The sequence below is a fragment of the Lampetra planeri genome, chromosome 44 (genome assembly GCF_965212315.1).
Source record: "Lampetra planeri chromosome 44, kcLamPlan1.2.h2, whole genome shotgun sequence".
NCBI classification, from domain to species: domain Eukaryota; kingdom Metazoa; phylum Chordata; class Hyperoartia; order Petromyzontiformes; family Petromyzontidae; genus Lampetra; species Lampetra planeri.
Genome location: NC_136150.1, coordinates 4,236,208 through 4,262,610, shown reverse-complemented (window position 1 = coordinate 4,262,610; position 26,403 = coordinate 4,236,208). Strand labels below are relative to the sequence as shown.

The following is a 26,403-nucleotide window of genomic DNA, read 5'->3' as shown; positions in this document are numbered from 1 at the left end:
TTTTTATTTGTGCTTGTACATCACTGCCCCATGGCAGTCCCTCATTTTACTTAATCGGACACATGAACGTGATCATCAATTATTTGTGAACTCCGAGCATCTTTAAAAAGTAGGCACGTAAAAATCCATCAATTTACACTGATCTTGTGCTCATGACAAGGAATGAGATACACGTGTAAGAGTTCTTTACAATTGATGGTAATTACACAAATATTTGTTTTGTTCCTGGGTAGTAAGTGTTATTTCCTAATTGCTTATGCCTAAAAAGTATAAACATGGCTTATGGGAATAAGCCATTTTTATACTCTTTAGACATAAGCAATTACGAAATAACACTACCCAGGAACAAAAATTGTGTTACAGTGTTATAGATGTAAATGTTGCATTTAAATTAATGTAACAAGGTAGACCAAACCAGATGGTACAAGCCCTGCAAATGCATGCTCATGCCACTGCTGGAGTAAGGGCTTCCACTGGAGAATTTTAGACAGCCACTCTAAGAGGGTATTTTTGGTTTATCCTTCTACGCTGGCTAGTTTTATCTTGGACAAATCGGCCGACTGTGGCCTCTACCCATTTGTACTGCTGGATGGCCCAAGACGCCGAATTTAAACACATTCCTGTGGATGGAGCTGGTAGGAACGTTGGGTTGCTCGGTCAATGGCCAGGATCAACGGCGGCGCGGTGTATTCCGCAAATATGGCCGACTGTGAGGGCGGGCACAAGTCGGCGTGAGTAGGTTAAACGTTGAGTTTTATAAGGGCACCACGGGGTGACCAGCCCCACCCCTCCCACCCTCCCCACCAGCACCTCCCCACCCTCCCCTCTCCACCCAGCCCCACCCCTCCCATTTTTGGATGCACGACGGACGGACAGAATAATCCCCTGTGGGCTGGTGTAACCAGGAGGTTCCTACCAGTATAAACTTGCCCGATTGTTGCTTCAAGCGCTGTGGCACGAAATGGAATTGAACCGGCGACCTCATTGATTTCAAGTTCAGTGTTGCTCACCATTACACCACGGCAACAGCAGTTACAACATAACACTTGATTCTCCAATCAAATCGTGAACGCGCATCTTGAAATTTCTGCCAATCATGGGGTTGCAGTGGGAGGGGGGGCGTATCATTACATGCCTACTCAAAATGCGGTTTAGCTTCCACAAATTTTGTGAATCTGCCTCTCCGTTAAAATGTCCGGGGTGAGCAGTCTGTTGATTTGGCACGGCTTACGCCAATGCTCTTTACATTGCAGTGTCTGCTTATAATAAAGGCGCTCTATGCACAAATGCGCCAAATTATGCTCAGCAGTGCCATGGCTAAGCCAGCTTAGCGAAACAATCCCAAGCGATGCAACAACATCCATTTGGAAATTGAGTTCTCGCTCAATTTGGCAGAAACAGCCCGCTGGCCGGGGTCTGGCCTGTCAAAACTGTGACGAGCGTGGTGGTGACGCAGGCCACGACACCACCACTCGAATCCCAATTAGAATCTAACGCCGAGACGGTTGGGAGTTGTTTTTTTTGGTAGAGCACTCCATTCGCACGCAGCTCATCAGCATACAAAATTCGACACGGGCCCTCTTTAAAGGGACACGACGACCCACCCCACATTAAGGTGCTGTTGAGCTGCTGAAAGACAATTTATTATTATTAAAGCCAACATCTGTCAGCTGCTGAATGCCAAAATGTCAACATGCCTCCCACTCCCTTTACCCCCCCCCGTGCCTGCGGCTCCACGATAAAAAAAAACTGTCGCAGCCACGTTTTGGTTTTTTAAATAAGGCGACATTGGGTGGCGGAGACGCGCAACGAGCGGCTCTCGAGGTTTGCAAAAAAAGACGGCGCCGTGACGTGACGCTCCGACCACGTGGCAAAGCGACGAACGGCGCTTGCGTTGTACATCTATCATTTTAATGCTTGGCAACAAAATTGGGTCAGGCGCCAGAAGCTTGGCAAATGGTTCCGACTGAAATCGGCGGACCTGAAATCCCTGCCTTCCATGCCCTGATATGTGTAGATTGCTTCCGAAAGGAAGCAATGTGTAACTCACCAACATTAAATTCAAGTGCTGTGTTGAATGATCGAAGGCTTTTTTTTTTCAAACTACGATTTGTTTGGGGACACGGACAGCATGGAGGGGGAGTGAAGTCCCTTTAACAAAAAAAATCCCAGAACCTCTGGCCAAGCTTCAGGCACAAACCTGACCCCGACCTCACCACCTTTCAGTGCAACAACACGAGACTGAAATCGGCTTCTTCATCCACGTCAGCTTCTCGTCGCGCACAGACGCCTACACATTCTAACACGAAACAGCATCGCGCACTAGGTTTGTGTCGAGCCCAGAATATAACCCTATGCCCGCCCCTGAACTTGGCAAGACTGGGCGACTTGTGGCCGGAGTCTAACCATGGGCCCCCTGACTGCGATCTTAGCTGCTTGTCGAAGGATAAAAGGCAGGATCCTGAATGCTCTCGTCGTGAATACGAATCGGTGGCCAAAAGCGAAGCCCACACGCTGTATAATTTAACCAGAGAAAGCTCACCTCGCACAGTGACTGCCCAGCACATGTTTGCAAGCCACCAGCAACAGAGCCATTATCTCTAGACGAGTGACCACTAGCAGCAACTGGCAGGGGCTGGGAACCGTTCGTCCTCTATCACAGCGGTAAAGGCGCAGCTGTGCAATTGCTTGCTCATGGTCACCGCTGGCAGCTCTAGAGCCCCCTCTAGAAGGTGTTTTTGGTCTACTCTTCCACGCTGGAAGAGGTGGGAGCACACCCACCACACGTGACCTTACCGATCAACTGCGATTAACCCGTTGGAGAGAATGCTGGGGCGGACGGAGGGGGTGCAGATTTAATAAACTCGCCCACCGTTTCAACTGCCACGCCAGGAGATTTAATCGAATCGGCGATTTCTGGATGGCAAATCCAGCGTGATATCCATGGGTTTTGCTTAAATCCCAAAATGAGATGGCGATGCGCTGCTCACATGACCAAGTCAGACAAATCAACGTAAAATGTATCTGCAACATATTTGTTTTGCGGTTTGCGACGCATTTTAAGATGCACTGTTTGTCGCTTCGTTTTTGCTGCATTATTGCTGAAAAGCTTACAAAAATAACCGCTCTTGTTCACCTTTAATATATACCTTTACAAGGCCATCTTATTCAAGAGTGAAACTAAAACCCTAAATGATATGTAAAAGCTTAAATATTTACAGCATTTATTCCATAATTATTCAATCACTTAAGTTCTTTTAAACGTTCATATTTACTTTCAGACAAATTACTCTCCAAGGATTTTGTTGCTTGATTATTTTTTTTTAAACACGCAAAAAGCTTAAGCGCAGGGCCAGAGCCGATTATCTTTTCTACCTGCATTAAGTCGGCACCAGCTTCCCCATACGCTAATGCTCATTTAATTTGTACACATGCCCACCTTTACAACCACGAGTACCGTTGTACCAAGGAACACACGCAGAAAGGGACACAGAAAAATCTAAGAAATGTCAGCTCCCCGTTGTACAAAATAAGAAAAAAAAATGAATTTTTTGGGTGATGCGGTTTTCTGCCAAGACAGTTGACCACTCCCCTCCGTTTCCTTTTGTTTTTAGAAAAGGTTGAAAACATCATAAGTTAAGCCCCTCCTACGGCAGCACGGGGGAAATCCCGTTAAAATGGCCGCAGTATCGCAAATCCCAGGAGCAACCGGTGCGCCAATCTCGCAGCAGCAGCAACGCTCTCGCAGAATTCTTTTGTTTAAATTTTTCTTCCACTGCCGCAATTTTGGCCGTCACCTACTGCCATCTCTCTTAACCTTTAATCACTTAATGTCTTACCATCCCACTCCACGGTAAGCACACCTCAGGCAGCCAGCTAACCTTGCGTGGAATTAAAGCACCGATTGCGGATAAAGGGGTCAACGAGAAAGGGAGGCACGGGGTTGCAGGCATCTTTGGAAAGGGTTGTGTACGAGCATTGTGTGTCCGTGCCTCCCCGCGCACAGGTGCGTTGAGCCGAAGGGAGAACGCGAGCGAGGTTGCTTGTTAAGACACGCGACAGTAAGAAGATGGAGACAGTGGCGTACACAGCCTCAGGGCCTCTTCCTCCCCTTACACTTAACCAGTCCCCTTCTCCATCGCGCGCGGTATCGCACACCCACCTCTATATATACACCACGCAAAGCAAATTAATTACATTGGCCGACGGGTGAACGTGAGAAACGTTGATCGTGATGTTATGCGTATAATATATACTAATTATTAATTTCAAAATAATAATAAGTCATAATAATTTATAATCCACCTACGCATCTTGCAGATTTCATGAATGTGCCTATATGCAGTAAGGGAGTGCGGGGAGGTTAGGGAAATATTTAAAAAGATTTAGTTCAGATAAACACATACTTAAGGCAAGGGGGCTTGCCCTGTTTTGACAGTGATGCCACGCACAGCAGTGTAAAGCCAACATTCGTGCCCTGGAGCCGAGGTCTAGTGACCCAACACCAATGCCAGAGGCCAAGAGGCAATGCTAATGGACTAAAGGTGATGTTGGTAGCCATGTAATACTTGCAATTCAATGCCAGCGGCCTAAAGGAAATTTTCTAGGGACCAATGCTAGCTGCCTAACATGTGTTAATAGCCTACAATAGCACGCGTGTCCTGAAAGCAATACCAGAAGTTCCATGCCAATGCTAGCAATCCAGCAAGAACAGTAGCCTATCGCCAGAGGGATAATGCCAACGCTCATGTGCCAGCGTCAGGGGGACTAACGCCAATGCTAGAGGACCAAAGGGAATATTCACACGAGGGTACAGTCAAACCGGACACACACACATAACAAACACACTTGCACGCACACTGCAGCACAACAGAGTGCGCGCGTGATAGTGCGCGCGCATGCACGAACACACAAGACGTGCAACAGACACACATGCACACACGCAGAGAGTGGAGCCAAGCGTGTTTTCGAGAGGCTCCAGGCTGAGCTTGCTTGTGTGTGTGAGAAACACCACACACGTGTGATGGGCAGAGAGAGGAGCCGAGATTGATTCCAGGCTGCGCGGCTAGTCCTGTGTGTTTGGGGGCAACGCACACGCGCACAAGTGGAGCCAAGCTCGGAGCCGAGCGTGGAGCCTAGCGCGCGAGGGCATGGGTCCCTGTCTCTAAGCACGAGTGGTGATGAGGAACTTGGGCGAGTTGGAGGCATAAAGCCGGGCCTCGTCTGGCTGGATGCCGACACGGTGCAGCGACGGCTCCGAGGCGCTGCGGTGAATTTTGGGCAGGGACTTCTCCAGCAGCTCGATGGACGACAGGATCTGCACGGGGGGATAGCACACACGCGCGTGCAAACACGAGTGAGCAAAAGGCGCACACGGAAAAGCAGACGCGTGTTGCTACGTGGTTGTATGCTTGCACGCACGCACAAATGCAAGAGCACAAGTACACACATGGATGTGCACAAACACATTAATGCAAATGTGCAGTATTCACCTCGCCCCGAGATGCCTGTATCAGTCTTAGTTTCCTTAAATGCCACCCACCACCCCCCGCCCCCCAACTCTGCCAAGTCTATACATGCTATAAATCAAAGTGTAAATTGTTTCGGTTCATTTTACATTGTATTAATCGGTTTGAGATTGTGTTTATTTATTATGCGTTTTTTATGAGACAAAGAAAGGAAACGACAAAATAATCGGCAAATTTAATGGTACAGTGACTCCAATGTTGGACAATCTAATCCCTTGGTGGAGGGGGCAGGAGGGGGATGAATCATTGCCTGCCCATCTGTACGAGGCGGGTTCATTTATGACACAATACGCTCCGTGTCGCCGGAGAGAGGTGGTAATGAGGGGCAGTAATGAGGGGCAGTAGTCAGGGGCGGTGTTGAGGGACGCTGGTGAGAGGCGTTAGCGAGGGGTGGTAATGAGGGGCAGTAGTGAGGGCCAGTGACGAGGGGTGCTAGTGAGGGGCGGTAGTGAGGGGCGGTAGTGAGGGGCGGCAGTGAGGGGCGGTAGTGAGGGGCGGTAGTGAGGGGCGGTAGTGAGGCCGGTAGTGTGGGGTGGTGGTGAGGGGCGGTGGTGAGGGGCGGTGGTGAGGGGAGGTGGTGAGGCCGGTAGTGTGGGGTGGTAGTGAGGGGCGGGTAGCGAGGGGCGGTGGTGAGAGGCGGTGGTGATGGGCGGTAGTGAGGGGCGGTAGTGAGGGGCAGTAGTGAGGGGCGATAGTGAGGGGCGGTAGTGAGGGGAGGTGGTGAGGCCGGTAGTGTGGGGTGGTAGTGAGGGGCGGTAGTGAGGGGCGGTAGTGAGGGGCGGTAGTGAGGGGCGGTGGTGAGGGGCGGTGGTGAGGGGCGGTGGTGAGGGGCGGTAGTGAGGGGCAGTGGTGAGGGGCGGTGGTGAGGGGCGGTAGTGAGGGGCGGTGGTGAGGGGCGGTGGTGAGGGGCGGTGGTGAGGGGCGGTAGTGAGGGGCGGTGGTGAGGGGCAGTAGTGAGGGGCGGTAGTGAGGGGCAGTAGTGAGAGGCAATGGTGAGGAGTGGTGGTGGGAACGGGAAACCCGACCTGTGGAAAGAGTGGCCGTTCCTCCCTCTTCTTCTTGATGCAGTCAACAATGAGGCGTTTCATCGCTCTGGGGCAGTTCCCGTACGTCTCGCCCAGGTCGGGGGACAGGTAGCCCCGGCCCACCATGAAGATGATCTGAAACATATGCAGACACGCACGCGCGGGCAAACGCTCATTTCAGGAAAGAAATCGGCGCAAAAGGAACGTAAAGTTTCAAGATGACACTTGAATGAGCTCCAACAGAAAAAAAGACGAATATAACGTCATCTGAACACGATTAAGGAAAATAACTACGAATTCAACACATTTTCCAATTACTTCAGATTAAAAATAACATTCTAAATATTAGGTGGCGTTTCAGGCAATGGCCCTTAATCTGTAACATTTATTCATGTGGTCAAAAGCCCTCTCCGGCCTGAGTGCAGAGAAGAAGGGAATTCTGTGTAAGCAGGTCTTAGGGGACATGGGTGGCAGGGGCACGCACTCAGTGTCGTCTCAAAGCGCTCTATGTGCTACGGGCTCCCTTGCCCGCAGGGGAATACGTAATGTTATGAATAATACGTTTCCTTGCAGGCAGCGACAGCGACCAATATAAACCCGCGAGGCACGCGCACACTTGGTGCAAAACACACATGGACGCGCACAACGAAGGGGGGGCCAAAGCGTGAGGGGGCAGCAGTCATGGGCAAAAAAGTGGGAAGAGCAACTGCAAAGGGATGAACGGAACATGAGCAACGGCTACCTGATGGACAACCGACACGTGAAGAGCAGTTGACCGATAGACGAGTGCAAAGTGAGTGATGGGCGAGTGACGGATGAGCGATGGAGAGATGAGTGGCACACGGGTGATAATCAACCGATGGCCGGGCAAAAGGTGATTGACAAATGGGTGATGTGACTACGAGCGAGGGGTAACACGATGGTCAAGGAATGAGAAAAGAGTGACACAAGTTGCTGATGAGAGATAGGCAAGTGACTGATGAGTGATGTGGAGGATGACAGACACTTGTGACTGGCGAGTGATGGTAGGCAAGTGACAAGAGGAACGAGGGGGAATGAGTGGCACACGTGCGACACGTGTCTTGGGCAGGCGACGAATAAGCGAGGTGCAAACACTTTAACTGGCAAGCACGAGCAGCATCAAGTGCAACGGATGAGCGATGGATTCACGTAGGACAAAGCAATCAGTTATTGAGCAAAGGGTGGGCGAGGGCGGCGGCACCTGGTCGCGGTTGCTGATGTTGGAGTACGGTAGTCGCCCCGTCATGAGCTCGAACAGGACGATGCCAAAGCCGTAGACGTCAGACTGGAACGTGTAAGGATTGTCCTGCATGCGTATTACCTCCGGCGCCTGCCCGCACACACGCGCATGCACACACAAACTGAGGTTTATAACAAATGAAAGGAGACGATGGGAGCGAATTCCAGATAAATATCAGTGTGAAGGAAGTAGCAGAAACAGAAGTGTTGTGACCTGCAGTGTGGTGAGTGGGTGAGTATGTGTGTGGGTGGGTGTGGGAAGCGGTAGTGTAGCGGTTAGCGCACTGTGCTACAAACCCAGCGACCCGAGTTCAATTCCCGCTCAAGGCTACCAACACCAGTGACGATTATCTGAACCGGTCCTGGGCCTCCCCTAGGTCGACTCAGCCTCGAATTAGTACCTGGTGCGGTGTAAACATCACTACTTGGGAGACAAAGGGGGCCAGGCATGATGTTGGCCACCCACCCCTTCGTGTGCCGTGCCGGCCTTCATAGATGCTCACTAACAGCACTTGCAGTCAATTAAGGCTACATGGGGGATCTTTGTCTTTGTGTGGGTGGGTCAGTGGTTGTGTTTTTGTGACCTGCAATGTCGTGGGGTTTGAACACAGTGTAGACGAAACGAAACAGTCGATTTGGAAGACCAAGTCCTCAACGCGGATGGCACAATGAATAAGTTAAGTTAACAGCAACAGTGGCCATAGTAGTAACGAAAGAAGAGTGACAAAGGACGCCACTGACCGCTGGTGAGCGAGTGAATCGAGTGAGTCACCGAGTGTTGAATCATCGATCAATCACAAGAACTTCGATAATGACACGCACTTGTGCAGTACAGCCCTTTGTCAATCCACTGCTGGATGAGGGCCTCTGCACACCATGCGGGTCGTAACGGACTGACCGCACTTCACCACGCCAGCCAGTGCGAGTCATTAAAGGTATGCAGCGTAGACATGGGAGCACAGAATTGCACCACAAATGGATTAGTGGAACGAGGGGAGAGAGATGATGAGAGAGGTGAGGGAGGTGAAGCCGATGAGGGTGGAGGGGGGGGGAGCCGCACCATCCAGAGGATGGAGCCGGACGGCTGCTCCAGCTGGTGGGAGCCGCTCCAGCGCGACTTGACGGTAGCCAGGCCAAAATCACCGATCTTCACCGTCAGTGCCTCGTGCAGGAAGATGTCTGACGCGCTCGTGTCAAGGCAAGACAGCCGGTGGAACGGGCGCGGGGCAACCGAGACGCAGCCGCCACAGACAAAAGGTGACAGAAGACAAAAAAAAGCAAAGCATCGTCACCAATATCATCATTAACCATGACCATTCCACCGCTGCACGTAGGCCGGCCCATGTTGTCACCATCCTGCATGAGCCCGCAATCCACCCAACACCTGAACACAATATAATTTCACCGTTCCATCGACACGTTGGACGTCCTTCCGGGCACGTTCCATCACTTGTCTGCCTGTCCAGCTCTCTAGGCTTCTTTGTGCACTTTTCAGTTTTAGTTAAAATATATTTTGTCACATCCACATATCTGATCCATCAAGCCATTCGTTTAAAACCTTTTCTTTAAGGCACAATCATGATCATCATTGTCATCGTCGTCAAATGAATCTCCTCTCAGTGAACACACTTAAGAAGGTTATGCTTTAAGACATGTTTCCGTCAACTGCAAATTATATGGAATTATGATTCTGTCAACAACTACAATAAAAACAACCACCAGCACAAACAATAACTATTACAAAACAACTACCGGCACAAAGACAACAGCTGGCACCGCCAGAAACAATCGGAGACCCAACCACGGGCGCTAAAAATGAACAACAACGAGCCGCAGGGACGGCCGTGGCAGCCATGGCAGCATCAATGAGTCCCAGGGCACCCTCAGGGAGCTGGGGAAACATTACCAAAAACAACAACAAGGCAGTTGCCAGTGGCTTGCTTAGAGGATACTGTTGGACTTGAGGTCTCGATGGATGATATTCTTGGCGTGCAGGTAGCTGTCGTCGAGAGGGGACAAAATATAAAATGTCAAAAGTTAGCAGCATCCCGTAGCTTTGACGAACACTACAATGTGAAACGTGGAAAATTACTGCTGCGGCCGTCAAATGGTATTGGTGCAGGGGCCCAGGGGGCACAGCAATGGGTCTGTTAATAGGTACGACATGACAGGGCACGAGCCAGAAGGGATGGATAAGGGTGGGGTTAGGGTTGCTTACGCAACCAAGTGGGGCTCCAGTACTATTTTTCAGAGGAGCAGTGTTTTGTGCTCAAGCGGCCACATCCCTATTAAGGAATGTAAAATTATTCTTCAACTCGCATCGATTACAACCGAGCCTTCTGCTCGCTGTCCCAAACACATGACACTACTAATAACTAGCATGCAACAAATTGTTACATTAAAAATTCGAACAAAATCATCTATTGCTCAATTCATAATGCTCGAGACATAACTCCGAACTCTAAACCCTTAACAAATCACTTCAGCATGTCACCCTAAACAAAGCTCCTATGACCTCAAACTTAATCCCTTACCAGACATAATCCCTGGGATTATACAGGTAGGAACCTCCTGGTTACACCAGCCCACAGGGGATTATTGTGTCAGTCCGTCCGTCGTGCATCCAAAAATGGGAGGGGTGGGGCTGGGTGGAGAGGGGAGGGTGGGGAGGGGCTGGGTGGGGAGGGGAGGGTGGGGAGGGGCTGGGTGGGGAGAGTGGGGCTGGATGGGGGGTGGGAGGGGTGGGGCTGGGTGGGGAGGGGCTGGGTGGGGAGGGTGGGGACGGTGGGGCTGGGTGGGGAGGGGCTGGTTACCCCGTGGTGCCCTTATAAAACGCAACGTTTAACCTACTCACGCCGGCTTGTGCCCGCCCTCACAGTCGGCCATATGTGCGGAATACACCACGCCACCGTTGACCCTGGCCATTGACCTAGCAACTCAACGTTCCTACCAGCTCCCTCCGCAGGAATGTGTTTTACCACAAACGGCCCGATCTACATGTTGCTGTCAAATGTCGCTTTTCGTCCAAACTTAAGTATAAAAAATATCATTCACCAATGTCTCTATCAATGATAAGGGAATAGCCAAGGCGCTTTGTTTTAACAATTTTGTCGAGATCTGAACTTAGCCAATAAAATTTCATTTTTGGAAATCCTAATTGTCAACGACAGTCGACAGGCAATATGTTTTCACTAGAGGGCGCTGACAGCAGCGTGAGGTGGCGCAATGAACAACAAAGACGAAGGCGGCCAAGTCTAAAAAAAAGTCGAACGTGGCAAAGCAGAGGAGGGGCAGGCAGATTGGGGGGAAGAGCACAATCGCCATTCAAACATCAAGCCCTACCCCTAACAAACCCACCAACCAGGAACTACAAATAGCTCTTGCCAACCAGACACTAGAATTAGCAAGGAACTATTACTACCAAGCCTACATGTAACCAACTCGTACCAGGCCTCTCACTGACCCTCACTCTACACACAACTAGCCAACTAGGCACTTCTACTCCTCCTAACCCTGTGTTGGCGAGCGTGTGTGCATACATGAGCGTGTGCTCGTGTGTGTACGTGCGAGTGACAGTGTACACACATGTGCGTGCGTGCGCATGCGCCAATGCACGCGTTTGCACGTGTTGCCGTGTGTACATTTGGCGTTAGCGTGTGCATGCACGCACGTACACCTATGCATATCTTCGATCCTTTGTTTTCTTTTGTTCGATTGTTTGCCTGCTGGCATGTTCATTGACACACACGTGTGTGTGTGTGCGTGTGCGCGCCCATGTATTTGTGCACGCGTGCTCACTCCATGCCCTGCGCCGTCTGCTTGCCGATGTCGATGAGCTGGTACATCTCGAACTTGGTGTCGGCCACGTGCAGGTGGCGGTAGAGGCTGGAACCCTCGCACCACTGCGTGATGATGGCGAGGCGCGGCTGCGTCATGTAGCCCATGAACAGCAGGATGTTCACGTGCCGCGTCTTCCTGCGGGGCCAGCAAACACACCCACGAGGAGAGGAGTGAGATAAAGGTGAGTGGAGGGCATGGCGAGTGCAGGGGAAGAGCGAGGGAGAGAAAAAGGGAGAGTGAGGAAAAAGTGTAGGTGAGTTGAGGAGAGTGAGAGACAGTGGAGAGGAGCGGGGGAGGGGGGGAGTGTGAGGGATGGTGAAAAAGTGAGGGGGGCATTGGAAATTAGAGAGGATGAAGAAGAGTGAGGGAGAATGAGGGAGCATTGCAGACGTGGGGGAAGTGCAGCAAAGCACAAGGAGGCATCGTTTAGCATGAGAAATTGAAAGGGAGTATGTGGGGAAGCTCAGGATAACAATCGGAAGCATGAGAACAATGGATCAATGCCCGACCCCGTCTGCTCATGCCGACTTGATGACTTGAGGAGATTGAGTGCACCAGACGTGTGAAGGGAATGGTAAGGGCAGAGGAGGGCAGCAAATGGCAGGGCAGGGCAGCAACGGCACTCACCTCAGCACAGCCACCTCGTTCTTGAAGGCCTCGAGCTGCTGCGGCGTGGGCCCCGTCACCTTCAGAATCTTCACGGCCACGTCGCCTGCGCCATCGCACGCAACATCGATGTTGACGACATCAACGTCTGACACCGTCGCGCTCGAGTATCAGCGACGCATTAAAAACTACCACAGTATTTTGATTTAAAGCTTTTGTGACTGCAGGGATTCATATTCTTGGTTCTTTCGGTAAAGTAACGTAGAAGGGAAATAATAAAATAATACAAATATAAAACAATACAATTCTCACGACGTTTCGACTGCAACACAAGCAATCATCATCAGGTGTGATGATGATTGGTGTGATGATGATTGCTTGTGTTGCAGTCGAAACGTCGTGAGAATTTTATTGTTTCATATTTTTTTATTTTATTATTTCCCTTCTACGTGACTTTACTGAAAGAACCAAGAATATGACTACCGCAGTGTCGCCGTAACCATGTTGCACAGCTCTCTATTTTTTCCCCAAATGTATGTATGTATGTTGAGCTTCTTTCGCACCGTACGTAGCCAACTGTGCTAATCGGAGATGTGGGGGAAGGACAAAAAAACTAAAAACAAAAAGCAGTTCGAAAGAAATAGTTTTCAACCTAGATTTATCTAAATTTTACTCCTGGCATCCTCTCATGAAACGAGAAATCCATTGAGAAATCTTGCCAAGCAGTGCAGCTCTTCTGTTGGATAACGGCCTGCTGAAGCAGATATGAGAGCCACCTCTGTGATCCTATCAAGTGACCCCTGAGTTACGCAATAGGGGGCAGCCCTTCCCCATCAACTTTGCGATACGTTGTCTTGTGAAACGCTGCAGAATGCTTTAGCATCGACAGGCTTTACGTGTAAAGAGCTAGGTGATGGGTCAAGACTGTGGACAAGAGGAAGCATTTGGGTTACTTGATGTGTCAGTGACACGAGGCAGATTAAGTAAGGATGGCTTACCATGGGTCAGCACCCACATTTAATTAAGGAGAATAGCTTATTTAGTTGCATCTTCCTTTAAAAAGAAACATCTCTTTGTGTAACCTTGTGCTAAGAATGCTCTGTGATGAAGAGAGAGTTCCCCTTTGGCCAAATTTCCACAGGGCGGCGACTGGCAAGGATGATGAAGTCACGGGCTGTAGCAGCATTGGGCAGCTGGAACGTACCGTGCCACTTGCCCTTGTAGACGGTTCCAAACGAACCGGAGCCGATCCGTTTCACCAGCGTCACCTCCTCCTCCTTCACCTCCCAGTAGTAGCTCGAGTCTCGGTTGCCACCAATACCCTCGCCTTTCTAGAGGACGGGGAAAGTTACGTTGTTATGAGAGCGATCGACGGAGAAGTGTGATGTGATCACATTGAACGAGCAAGTGAGCGAATGACTGGATGAATGAACAAGCACGTGTGTGAACAAGCGAGTGAGAAACCGATTGAGTAAGCAAAAAAAACGACTGAGTAGGTAAGCAAGTGTATTCATGTGTTCGTGAATGAGAGAATGAGTAAATAAGCAGGCAAGCAACCAATTGGGCAAGCAAGCGAATACGAAAATGAATGCATGGGAGTGAGCAAGTGAGCATGTGAGCACGTACAGGAGCAGTGAGCGAGTGAAAAAGTGAGCAAGACAAGGGAGATACCAAATAAGTGAGCAAGTCGGCAACAGGGCTTGCACGCGAATAAGCCCACGGATGAGCAAGTGCAAGAGCAGGTGAGCAGGCAAGGGAGAGTGAACAAAGGGACGAGAGGGTAGGCGAGCGAGCGCGTTGTCATCCTCACCGTCAGACGCTTGTCGTCGGACGACGGGAGTTTCTTTTCCCGCGTGACGGGCGACCTTTGCCCTTTTGACCGCCCCACGACACCCGACTGGCTGGGGGGAGGGCTGGCGCCCGTGTGGCTCCCTGCACCGGTGAGACGTTCTCATGTCACATTGTGTTTTGTATTTATAACAGCATTACAGCCGCGATGAGTTATTTATCAACGAGACCGCAAATGGGTCATTCAAGTCGACTTTTCCGATTTTGTACAAGAATGCGATTTACGATGAAGATGCCATTAATCTACCGGCCACTATTAGCCACCTGATAAAGGCCCCTCATCACAACTAATACAAAACACTCGTCTCATCCGATACAGAACCCTAACCTCATCAAATACAGACCCAATAGTAATATCTGATGTAGAACCCTCACGCTCATCGAATACAGAGCCCTCATGCTCATCCGATAAAAAAAACTTCATTTAAAATTATATAGAATCAATAGTCTCATCAATATCACCCTCATCTCATCCAAGAGAAAATCTTCGTCTGTCAATAAGTGCTTCAGGACCCTTGCCTCATTAGCGAACACTCGTCATCAAATATAAAGCCCTCATCAACTATTCCAGAACCATTATCACATCTGACAGCGAACCTGCATCTCATCCAAAACAGAGGCCTCATTTTAAATATAACCGTCGTCTCATTTGATACAGTCCAGTTTGATTTCTTTACAGAAACCAGAGCACGTCTGCCAAAGACCTTCACCTCTGCTAATGAGCTCTCCTCTTATCCAATAGAGAACCACTCATCTGCAACCAAATCGTCTAAACCTCATCTCGTTAAGATGCTTTAGTTTGGCTCCCAGTGCCATCAGCCAATTTCACGCGGCGACATTTAATACAGATTAACCTATAAAGCTAAAGAAAACTTTTCGCTAAATAAACACCTTCAAAATTCATCAAAACCACACTTAAAAATCGTCGGACAATTCACGACCAACGGCGGAACTTGCATACACAATGAGTCGTCACTACAGCTCCATCACTATTGAAAATAATTTTTTTACTTCTGAAATACATTGGTGAGTTGGCCGTTGTTTAGGCAGTTTTACCTCCTGATTGGTGGGAGGATGAACTTTTCAAGAGACTCTGAAAAGGAATTGATAAGAACAACAATTAATTAATTCACAAATTTCAACCACAGGCAATTGACAAATTGCCTATGGTTAACTATAGACATACAGACGCGCATGCACAAGTGTGATACAGAATAGTGCGCGCTCAACTCAGACACACAAACATTCCCCTGTATAACCATATACATTATTAAGGTGGGTGCTGTTAGCAAGCACCTATTAATGCTGACATTGCATGGCAGCATCAAACACAGCCTGATATGGGCATCTTTGCGGTATTTCATTTGTGTTGAAATCTCGTAAACAAGTCAGCGAATTCTATTCCAACAACTGGTTCCGCTTACCATGTTTCATACTGCAATGTACTTGGGGAGGGCCTTCATTGATCACGTTTAATGATGATACGACGGGCACAACAAGACAAAGACCCCCCCCCCCCTATTGCCTTAATCAGGGCAAGTGCTGTTAGGGAGCACCGATGAAGGTTAGCACGGCACACGAAGGGGCGAGTGGCCAGCACCACACCCAGATGCATGTCTACCTGTGGTTATTTTCACACAATTCGCCAGGTTCTCGTATAAGTTCAAGTCGACCTAGAGGAGGCCCAGGACCAGTTAAGATACTCGTCACTGATGTTAAAAGTGAGTGGGAATCGAACTCGTATCACCAATTTTGTAGTGCAGTCCGCTAAACCACTGGACTACCGCTCTCCACGACTGGCAAGCAAGAACAACAGCCATTCGCCACTAAGTGGCGGTGACGTCACCATGGCGCTTGTACCAGGTTATGTGCATGTGAAGGCCACGTGAAGTGTCGAATGCCTGTTGGCAGGTCGTCACGGGGCAGACCCAGGTGCCATGGGTCGACTGAGATGACTGTACTTATGCAGCACCTGTGCCCCCTACGACTGGCAAGCACGCGCACACACACGCGCACGTGACCTCACCTCTATGAGTGAGGCATCCACAGGCGTCGTGGTGCTCGGGATGTGCACATTGGGTGTGGACGTGGAGCGCTCGCGAGAGCCCAGCGACCCCCCGACCTCCACGAGCAGCGGAGGGAACGGGAACGCGTGCGAGCTCGGCCGCATGTCGGGCGACCTGACGGGAACGACAGGCCGAGGTCATCTTCACCATCGTGACATAATTCGCAAGAGCAGGCCCATTGTCTGCAAAATTACCCGGAAATTACTTATTTAAGAAATGCAAAGCAACCGTCGTCGCCTCCTACAAGAAAAACAGAGCAAGACCCTCCTGGAAAAAAGCCTTGAGACTCGGTGAGGAATTAATAAACAAGAGCAATATAAAATAATGAGCCTCACAGTCGAGCCACTGGTTGGGCATCCTGGCTTCACAAGCACTCATGGCGACATTATATAATGGACATAAACCGCATCAGCAAATTAAATGAATGCTGCGGATAGCTTGTGCGCACATGGATAGTCAAGGATACTCCACGACAAGCAATGGAAACATATACGTGAACAACTGTTCCACTGTTGCTCATTGCCCAGGAACTTCTCTGAAATTCACTCCATGTTTCCCAAGCTCTTGAGGAGTCAGGCATGAAGACCCGCTCTCATACTAATAGGGTTTTCCCCTTTTTTCTGGCAACAAAACTGACACCTTTTGCAAGGAATCATGCTTACATTAACCACAATACTTGCAGTCAAATGCAAACAAAAAACAATACTATGATAATTTATGCATTGTCTTTGAAACTGATTGGTCCACACCAGAGACAGCTTTCTTTAGAGCCTAGTCTCATATGGTATTCGACCAGATGACGCACATTTGGCAGCGGAAGCCATCTAAAAAAAGCTGTCTCTGGTGTGGACCAATCAGTTTCAAAGACAATGCATAAATTATCAGAGCATTGTTTTTTGTTTGCATTTGACTGCAAGTATTGTGGTTAATGTAAGCATGATTCCTTGCAAAAGGTGTCAGTTTTGTTGCCAGAAAAAGGGGAAAACCCTATTAGTATAAGAAGTTTCATCTCAAGCAATTTTGCCGGTAAAATATTGTTATAAAAATAAAACAATTCAAAGTGGTGTGGAGCAGGGGAGCCATGTCCCTGATGCTCATGTGAGCGGCGTTACCCGTGGCTCGATGCCGGCATGGCAGACATCGGCGGGCGGCTTAAGTAGCCCGGTGAGATGGGGCTCGGGTGATCACACCACGTCAGGTCCCGCATGTCCGGCTGGATTCGGTTTCTACAACAAGTGAATCGGGACGGGTTGGGCGAGAGTTAGAGAGCACATTTTTACATTGAATTAACTAAACACATGACATGTGCTGTCGTGGTGGAGGTCCAGTGTTATGAAATTATAAAGTAAAACACAACATTCTGTTTCAATAGACAACGGGCTCTTCGGCCGGATTATTATTTGTTTGGTTTATTAGTGACTAACCACCATCCAGTAGTGTACAAAGTTATATAGGATAATTCATTTAGTTAACGTATACTGTCTCATTCAGCAGTGGAGGCACAAAGGCTTGTGAATTATGTTAAAATATGCCCACAATCCACCACGGAAGCGCATAATACATTTTGTGAAATGTTGCTGTGCTGCGCTTATTGGACCTCATTGTGTTTGCAGAAGCTCTGAGCCTATACCAACTGGAAACCCAGCGGCATCTGCCACATTTCCTGAACATTGGCCGAACCCCCCACTTCTGAAAAAATAGCCCCCCTCCCCTTGTAGATTCTTACAGTCAAAACATGGACAAGAATGTAAACATGAGTACAATTAAGCAATGGGCGTCTCTGTAGCCTTCTATAACATATATTGGGAATGACAGCTAGAGCGGAAGGCATGTTGGACAACAGCGGAAAGTATCGTTCATCATTCCGTCAAGCGGTTTAACATTCACACTACGTTTGTTTAACCCTGACCGCCTCACGCCGGCACTCTCTCGAGTTTTTCGTACAACTCCCCCGGTTCAACAAGGTGACGCTACAGGGGCCGGCGCCGCACGCACTTGAGCTGGTGGAGGTTGATGCAGACCATGGGCACCTCCGTGCTGCAGCGCTCGTGGAACTTGTACCCGCACGTTTGGCAGCGGAAGCCATTGAAGAGGAAACGCAGGCAGAAATCGCAGTAAACCAGGGACAGGAACGTCTTGCGCACCTGTTGAGGGATTCGCGAAGAACGTGCAGGGGACAAGGGCGGGATCCGGCGGTCAGGCACCACTCGGTAAACGTGCAATGATTCACCACCCCACGCCCTCCACCCAGGGTGGGTGTGCTTTTCAATTACTCATCAAGATACATGAGTCGCAATTTGACTCAAGATTGCCTCGCGTTTATTTTCATGGTTTTTTGGCATCGGACATAATTGGTCAATTGTTTGATTATCTCGAATGTAACATCGGCGCAAAATATACACACAAAAGGTAAAAGTGCAGCCTTGAAATTGATTGCTCGTGTCACTGCTAGTGGAAGGGTCTCTACGAGATGGATCTCTACAAGTCATCTAGAAGATTTACTGGCCGACTCTTTCATGCTGAGTCGACTTCTTGGAAGAGGTGTGAATACCTAAACTTTACCATGTATGCATATACAACTTATTTTGCACCGTACGTAGCCAACCGTGATAATCACCAGAGTCGATTGACAAGTTGCCAATTTTAACCCATTTATCCTGCTGGATGGAAAGTGGTGGGAGCTCTTCGAAACTTTCCCATCGTTTCAAGTGTCGCCAGGAGATCGAACCGGCAACCTCTGCATTGCAATTCCACTGTGCTAACCATTACACTCGAAAACAACTCATCACACACAATTCAATCCTTGCATCATTCTTCGTACATGATATTCAAACTTGACTTTAATGAGAAAATGAGAACGGGGATGAATGAAAGATGAAGACAACACAAATGAGACAGTAAATTGGGGCAACATTTTTTTTTTCCAAAACATGGAATGGTAAAACCTCAATCCTGGTAATTATTCGACTCATGGGGAATGAAGAATAAATACAAGCCTGGTCATCTATCACTCAGTTCTGTCTCAGAACCAAACATGCAGATTTAGTCAGTCCGTCAGCCACGCGCAGAGACGATTACGTCAATCACAGGTTGGGGAGGGGGGGGTGCAAGAACGAGCGATGGTCTCAACACCCAAGACTGCAGTCCTCTTCCCGGATCGAGCGGAGCCCTTCAGCCGAAAACCACGCTGCCACTGTGCCAACTTCTCTCGCTGCACCGCCACAAAACAGGAACCGGGAAGTGTTGCAACTATTGGGTCAGGAACGGGAAGCTAGTGCCGGGAGAGATGAGGGGGGGGGGGGCCTGTACACCCGCTGCGTTGTGCCGCGTTGTGCCGTGTGCGATGCCGTGAGCGACTCACAAAGTTGTGTGTGGTGAGAAGCACGTTGTCCAAAATTTCCACCGAGAGCTCGTCCCCGATGAACCATGACACGTCCATGTTCCAATCGATCATCTCCTTCCCACTGCGGGCACAACAGTGATTACAAGCAAGAAAAGACACACACGGACATACACAAAAAATTCCCCGTGTATAGCCTTAACAGAGTGCAAGTGCTGTTAGCGAGCACCTATTAAGGCCGGCACAGGATACGAGGATGGCCAGCCCCCACACCTGTCCGCCCTCGTCTCCCGAGTGGCGATGTTTTCACATCGCACCAGGTACAGACACACACGTGATCAAAACTAAAGAGGTCATCAGGAGGTATTGACATTGATGTCAATATACCGCACCATAGCTTCCTTTCTTCTTCTAGATACCGTAGTTTATTGTAAAGTTGACAAATTTTATCTCAGTCTGTGTCACAGCACTTTGCAGTGCTGTACAAAACACCCATCTCTCCTTAGTCTTTACAAACTGTGTTCATTTTACACCGATTGAGATTCTGATGAGCCACAGGTAGGATTGAGACGTCATCCTGGAAATAACTCAATGAAGATCACAATGGGTAAGACCCCAGTAACTTATTTTTCTCACACCACTGCATAGGGGCCCCATGGTGGCGAGATGTTAACTACTCACCTGGTATACAGGAGGTCGTAGGTTCGGTCCCAACCCTGACGCCTGTATATCTGGAGTTTGCATGTTCTCTCTCCCTGTGGTCGTGTGGATTTTTCTCCGGGTCCTCTGGTTTTTCTCTCCACATTTACAAACATGCATTTAGAATATTTGACTAGGCTGTAAATTTCTACATGACGAGCCACTTCGTTGAGCTATCATTTGTGGCCAGGTCGCTTCTAAACAAGAGCTACATAGCTCAGTGGGCCTGACCAGGTAAATAAAAAGTTTAGTTTTAGGATTTCATCATCGTGCTGTGCAGCTCTCCGACGTGCTTCTGGGTTGTACTGATGTGTTGTATGGCACCAGTGTCTGACATTTTGGCCCTACGTGCCGAAAGTTTCTACAGGAAATTAATCGAAGCGTTGACCGGTGAGTGAGCGGTGCAGCGGGTAGAGGGGTGAGCGAATGGACTGGGGAGAGCGGTGAGCGCGGCGCCCTTCCGTACCGTTCATTCACCCTGTAGACGCCGCAACAGTGCGTGGTGAGGCCACGAATCGTGAGCGCCTTCATGAGGCTGTCCTTCACGGTCACCCCGCTACGAGCAGGAACCTACGAGCAATGCACAAAGCACAAACGTTGAGCATCAAAAAGACCGATTTTTATAACAATTAATACATTTTTTATGGTAAGGATACGTAATGGATCTGGCCAAATTTATGTCGTGAGACAAGACCGTAGCCATGGAGTCAACTTTGGGGGGGACCAAATCTTCCAGGGGGTCTGCGGGGTCCCCCTCCAGAAAAAAAAAATCTAAATTTGAAAAGCTCATTTCCTGCCATTTCCTGCCTAAAATATTCAAAAATTCACCAACACATGGGATGGACTTCTTATTTATTTTTTCCAATAATGTCTAATAGTGTTTCATTATATGTAATGGCAGAGATTAGAGATTAGTAAAGTGCAACCATAACCACAATCATATAAACAGACATCTATTTTATAGCAATAAATTGGGGGGGATATTTTTAGCATATTTTAATATGGGGGGGGGATGTGTCCCCCCCAATATATATTATAATTACGGCCTTGTCGTGAGACTCTCCACCACCCGATATTCTGACTTCCTGGGGTCTTGTCCTCAAGATGCCTGATGCAGTTTCAAGCAAAACATCCAATTCACATGCTAACTTTGGTTGTGAGGATTGTTCGTATACTTACCGGTGAGCTGAAACAATAATGCCTGGCGCCTTAAAAGCTTGTGCATGCAAAAATGTAATTAGTTTGGCTATGTGGCATGATCATTAAGTGGCCTCATCGAAAAATATATTATGAATCACATTACTGGTTTGGAAAACCTACGTGTTATGCGAACTGGAACATGTAAAGCAACATAACAACATGCCTGACGAAGAGTTTTTGATCAGCAATAGTACCTGCAATCACTGGCGGAGCCAGTGGGGGGAGGTGGGGTGGCACATGCCCCCAAATGATCGATCTAAATTAGGGATTTCGATCGGATCATTGGGGTTTATTAGTAATACATCAACATTTTGCAACCCCCACTGCCACTGTGTAGCATATTATTACGTGCCAGGGACTCTATGGGATGATAGGACAATAGTCCGAGTCCATAATTGGCAATAAGTAACGGCAAAGCAGTTATAAGTGACTCACACAATTGTGCGCAGTTGCGTATACAGTACACAACTTCCCTGAAGGCATCAACACCTTCAGCGAGCGCGATGCCGATCACACACGGTTCGAATTCGACCCTCGATCGATGGCTGCACCATCGCCGCACACGCGTCGAATAAAAAGCAAGGGACAAGTCCTTACTTACTAACAACTCCTATCATTTTTCATTGCTGGAGGGGTTGCCCCCCCTACCTGAAAATCCTGGCTCCGCCATTGCCTGCTATTAAGTATAAATCAGAAAAATGGGCACGCACAAGAAGATGCACAAAGTAAGCATGGATATGTGCATGCTGGGAATTAGACTGGGAGAGAATGAAAAAAATAAGAATCAGTGGACGTAAAATATAAACATCAATTTGGGTGTTAAGAAAAGTAAGTCGTCTTAGGCAAGATGCGTCGCTGTAAGGGATGACGGTCGATGGACACGACTAACGACAGTGGTAGGCGATGGAGAGAACATGCCGGAGAGTACGCCCACCGTGGAAATGGAGCAATGTAATCAGCTCATGTGTGGGTGCTCGGTGGTTTGTCACATCGCGAGGATCTTGATAAATGGCTATGGCTTGGAGAGGCCTTAATCCAACGGTGGACAGATTATGGCTGATGATGATGATACAAAGTGTGCTTATATATGTAATGGGTTCGAATTAGGTGCACACACACGCAGCTTGGAGGCAACACTATTTATTAAACGGTAAGTAACATAACGCTGTACATGAGGTGGTGACCACCTTCCTCAACTCACTAACACTCTGGAACGCGACACAGACTGGACCAGGCAGGCAACGGCCTGCCTGGCCCAGGACGACGACTCGGGACTTGACGACCGATGATGTCTTCACTTCGGAGTACAGTACAACAGCCTCGCTCTGCGTTCACACCACGCTTATATCTGCTTTCGCGTGGCTGGCTCCGCCCCGCGTGGCTGGCTCTCTTCAGGCCACGCCTCCCTTCCCAGGACACGCCTCACTTCCCCCACCTCTGGGAAGGTCCGGATCCCTCCACCACGTGACCCCCCAGGCACCCCCCTTGGGGCCCCCAGCCTTCGTACAGGCCGACACAGTAGTGACCGTTCTATGTCACTACATATACAACTGCTAATGTGTTTTTCGGCATATGAGGTGCAGCGTAGAATAAAGATCGCTACAGACAGACATGAGCTGGCGCCCACGGTGGCGCCGTACTCACCACGGTGCGCTGCTTGTTGGGCAGGGAGACGCGCACGAGTGTGGTGCCGGAGCGGGTCGGCTCGGCGTGAGCCCCGTCCTGGGCGCCGTTCATTCTCCCTGACAGCGCTGCGTGCGCCGTCGATGGCGGTGGAGGAGGTGGTGGTGGTGGTGTGGGAGGAGCCAGCATCACAGTCCCGCCCCCTCCACCTGCCAGCCACAACATCAAACGAGCAAACAGATGAAGTGAAAGAATCAACGGCAGCGTGGCGGTGGAGCTTTTCTTTAATGAAGAAAACAAATCTCTTTGTGTGAGAGTGCGTAAGTGGGATTGCTTGCATGTCTTACCAAGTGTGCATGTGTGTGCTCCTATGTGTCAGTGTGTGCCTGTGTGAGTGATAGTTCAGTTTACCATGAGTGAAATAATTGGGCAATTCATCAATTGAAACAAATTCTAAACATAACGTGAGAACAGATTATTCAATTACACGTGAACGATATCCCAATGTAACAAATGAGGTAGAGGAAATGCAAACAATATACAATAAAGAACCAATTCCGCAACAGAATCATGAAATCTCAATAAAAAAAAAGCGTACCGTGTAGCCATGCTTTCAATGCACATGTCTTTACATTTCGAACATGTGTATACTTGCATACAAATGTTTGTACCTATGCACATGCCTGCGCATATGCCTATGTGCCCAAGAATGCATGTGAATGCTTGCTTGTGTCTTTCTCTTTCGTGTCTATACCCGTGTGTACCTGTATACAATTGCGTGTACATGCCTGTGTACCCAGACATGCTTGCATGTACCTGCTTGCGCACTCGTGTGATTGTGTGCGTGTCTACGCATGCTCACTCACGTTCAATCGATTATTCGTAAATTCACTTTCGCAGTAAGTATTCGTGACACGCATCACTTGCATCACATCAGAATTCCACTTTCGAATCCAAGCCCAAACTTGTAATAATGGAACGTGTCTACGTGCATATACAATCGTGCATGCACGCATTAGTGATGCTAACACTTAACTTTCCTAACTTGCTTATACATGCAACAGCAAGATGTCTGACACAATATAACTGGATAAACGACTCCGTTATTTTCCTGTCATTTTCTTATTGCGCATTATTTACTTTTTTTTCTAGCCATCAAACAGAGGGTCACCACATCGCGTGCTTTCAGATGCACCTCTGTGGTCGTGTGGAACACTTTTCCTTCCAATATTAAGAAACCACTGGAGCTATGCACTTTTAAACGTAGGTTGAAAGCTCATTTCTTGAGAACAGCTTTTTGTGTTAAGTTTGTTGTCCTTCCCCGCACCTTTGATTAGCACGGTTGCCTACGTACGGTGCGAAAGAAGTTCAACATACATATTTCTCATTCATTCTCCTCTATTACACCGACAATATGGAGATCCCTTCCTCCAGCCATCCATGCTGTTGACCCCCTGCCTCTGTTCAAGTCCAATCTTAAGAACATCCTTTGTTTCATCTTCTTATGACTGTGTTTCTAGAAAATAAATATGCCAATTGTTTACGTATATCATTTGGGATGTAGTCACATTCATACATTACGTAAATATATGTTATGTCATATACTCAAACAGAGACCCATATACTCACATACCATACATTTATTTAGGGACCCATAGTTTCACAGAGATCCCTAGAATCACATATACCTAGAATCACATATACCCAGACACACACAGAGACCCACAGATTAATATATAAACCCATCTACTAATGTAGAGACCCACATAATCACAAAGACAGTTGTGGACTCGCATGCCTTGATCTAGATCATAAATATGCCCACGATTTCTGTAGTGCCTTGAGATGCGGTCATATTAACATGCTATACAATACATATTGTATTGTAATTGTGTAAAACACATGGATAGATTTGTTTTAATCCACAGGCCGAGCAGGCAAAATGCCTTTCCTTGTCTAGATTTCCTGTGCAAGCTGCCCAGGCAGGGCTGCCCAGGCGAGAAGGGAGGGAAGGTGGTCAGGCCTCCCTGGCCTCAAATTTACACACAGGCTGTTTAACGGCTCAGTAGTGAGTAAATGTGTTGCAAAACAGAGGCAACAAGGTTGCATTGTTAATCACGAAGCACTGCGCAACATTTGAAAAATGCAAATAGTTACGTGTGCAGGATAACTACCCCTAGTCAGGTCCAGGCATTTTTTCCCTCTACTTATGACTGTTTCTTTCTCTCTGCAACATAAATGTGACCACTGTTTCTGTGCCGCACATTGAGAAGCAGTTGCATTTAGAGGCCATGTTAATTCACATCGAATTGAATTGTACCGTTTAACGTCAGCTTAATTGTGTGCGTGCCTGTACTTGTCCATGTGCACCTATGTGCTATATGTGTACTCCAGCGTGTGTCCACGTGCATGCGTGTGCGCACGAGTGCATGTATGTATGTATGTGCATGTTAAACGGCAGGAGTGCAATCGTTAGCATGCTGAGCTATGAACCTGGTGACCCGAGTAAAAACTTCGCTCCCAATCGGTGACGAATATCTGAACCAGTCCTGGGCGTCCCCTAGGTCGACTCAGCCTCAAATACGGACTTTGTGTAATGTGTAAACATCGCCAGAGGGAGACAAAGGCACCCAGGTGTGGTGCTGGCATCCCACCCCCCTGTGTGCCATGCCATCCTTCATAGGTGTGACAAGTCTGTTAAGGCTATACAGGGGGTCATTGTCTTTGTTAAAGAGTAAACAAACGCGTGCATGTAATATTTGTGAGTGCCTTCTGACAAGACCCATAATAATTTATCCCTTCCTGGAGATTCAGAGTCAAGATTCAATTCATGAATAAAAAAGTTTCTGTCTAATATGTATTATATTTGTTTCTCTTTGGTTTGTACAGTTTTGTTTACTCATTAAGCCTAAATGTAACATTAGCATAGCTGGCATATATATATTTTCTAAATATCTCAATTATTAAGCGCACAATTCAATGAACATACAGTGAGTTCAAATACTGAATTGTGATAAAAAAATTACACAGTTACATGGTTACTGCACACCCATGTGAGCATGTGTGTATGTATGAGGATGGAGCGGTGGTTTAGTGGTTTCCACACTGCACTATGAACCCAATAACCTAAGTCATTGGCCACCCCTAAGTCAACTTAGCCTAAAATAAAAATGACTTTCAGTGTGTAAACATCAACACAGCAGCAGAGTACTGGCCACACAACGCTGCAGTGCACTGGCCATAATAGGTGCTCACGAAAAGCACATGCCCCAACAGTCAATACATCTACACGGGGATCTTTGTGGTCATGTGTATAAACGCATTTGCCTGCGTGTGCGTGCCTGTGCACCTATCCAACTGCGAGTGGT

General features: G+C 48.3%; 1 protein-coding gene across 2 annotated transcripts in view; it reads right to left on the bottom strand.

The window, feature by feature from the left end:
- Positions 1-1,894: 1,894 nt before the first annotated feature.
- LOC144732840 (serine/threonine-protein kinase A-Raf-like) overlaps positions 1,895-26,403 on the bottom strand; it is a 37,968-nt gene continuing 13,459 nt past the window's right edge. For both annotated transcript variants that reach the window (XM_078614460.1, XM_078614462.1), the window contains exons 3-18: positions 23,057-23,244; positions 20,679-20,782; positions 19,535-19,637; positions 18,169-18,317; positions 17,286-17,399; positions 16,134-16,287; positions 15,164-15,200; positions 14,070-14,191; positions 13,464-13,590; positions 12,281-12,365; positions 11,612-11,788; positions 9,766-9,812; positions 8,874-8,992; positions 7,776-7,904; positions 6,554-6,688; positions 1,895-5,317 (exon numbers count right to left, since the gene is read on the bottom strand). In XM_078614460.1, coding sequence (XP_078470586.1) covers positions 5,165-5,317; positions 6,554-6,688; positions 7,776-7,904; positions 8,874-8,992; positions 9,766-9,812; positions 11,612-11,788; positions 12,281-12,365; positions 13,464-13,590; positions 14,070-14,191; positions 15,164-15,200; positions 16,134-16,287; positions 17,286-17,399; positions 18,169-18,317; positions 19,535-19,637; positions 20,679-20,782; positions 23,057-23,244 — 1,943 coding nt within the window. In that variant the 3' untranslated portion in view covers positions 1,895-5,164. The remainder of the gene's footprint in view (positions 5,318-6,553; positions 6,689-7,775; positions 7,905-8,873; positions 8,993-9,765; positions 9,813-11,611; positions 11,789-12,280; positions 12,366-13,463; positions 13,591-14,069; positions 14,192-15,163; positions 15,201-16,133; positions 16,288-17,285; positions 17,400-18,168; positions 18,318-19,534; positions 19,638-20,678; positions 20,783-23,056; positions 23,245-26,403) is intronic.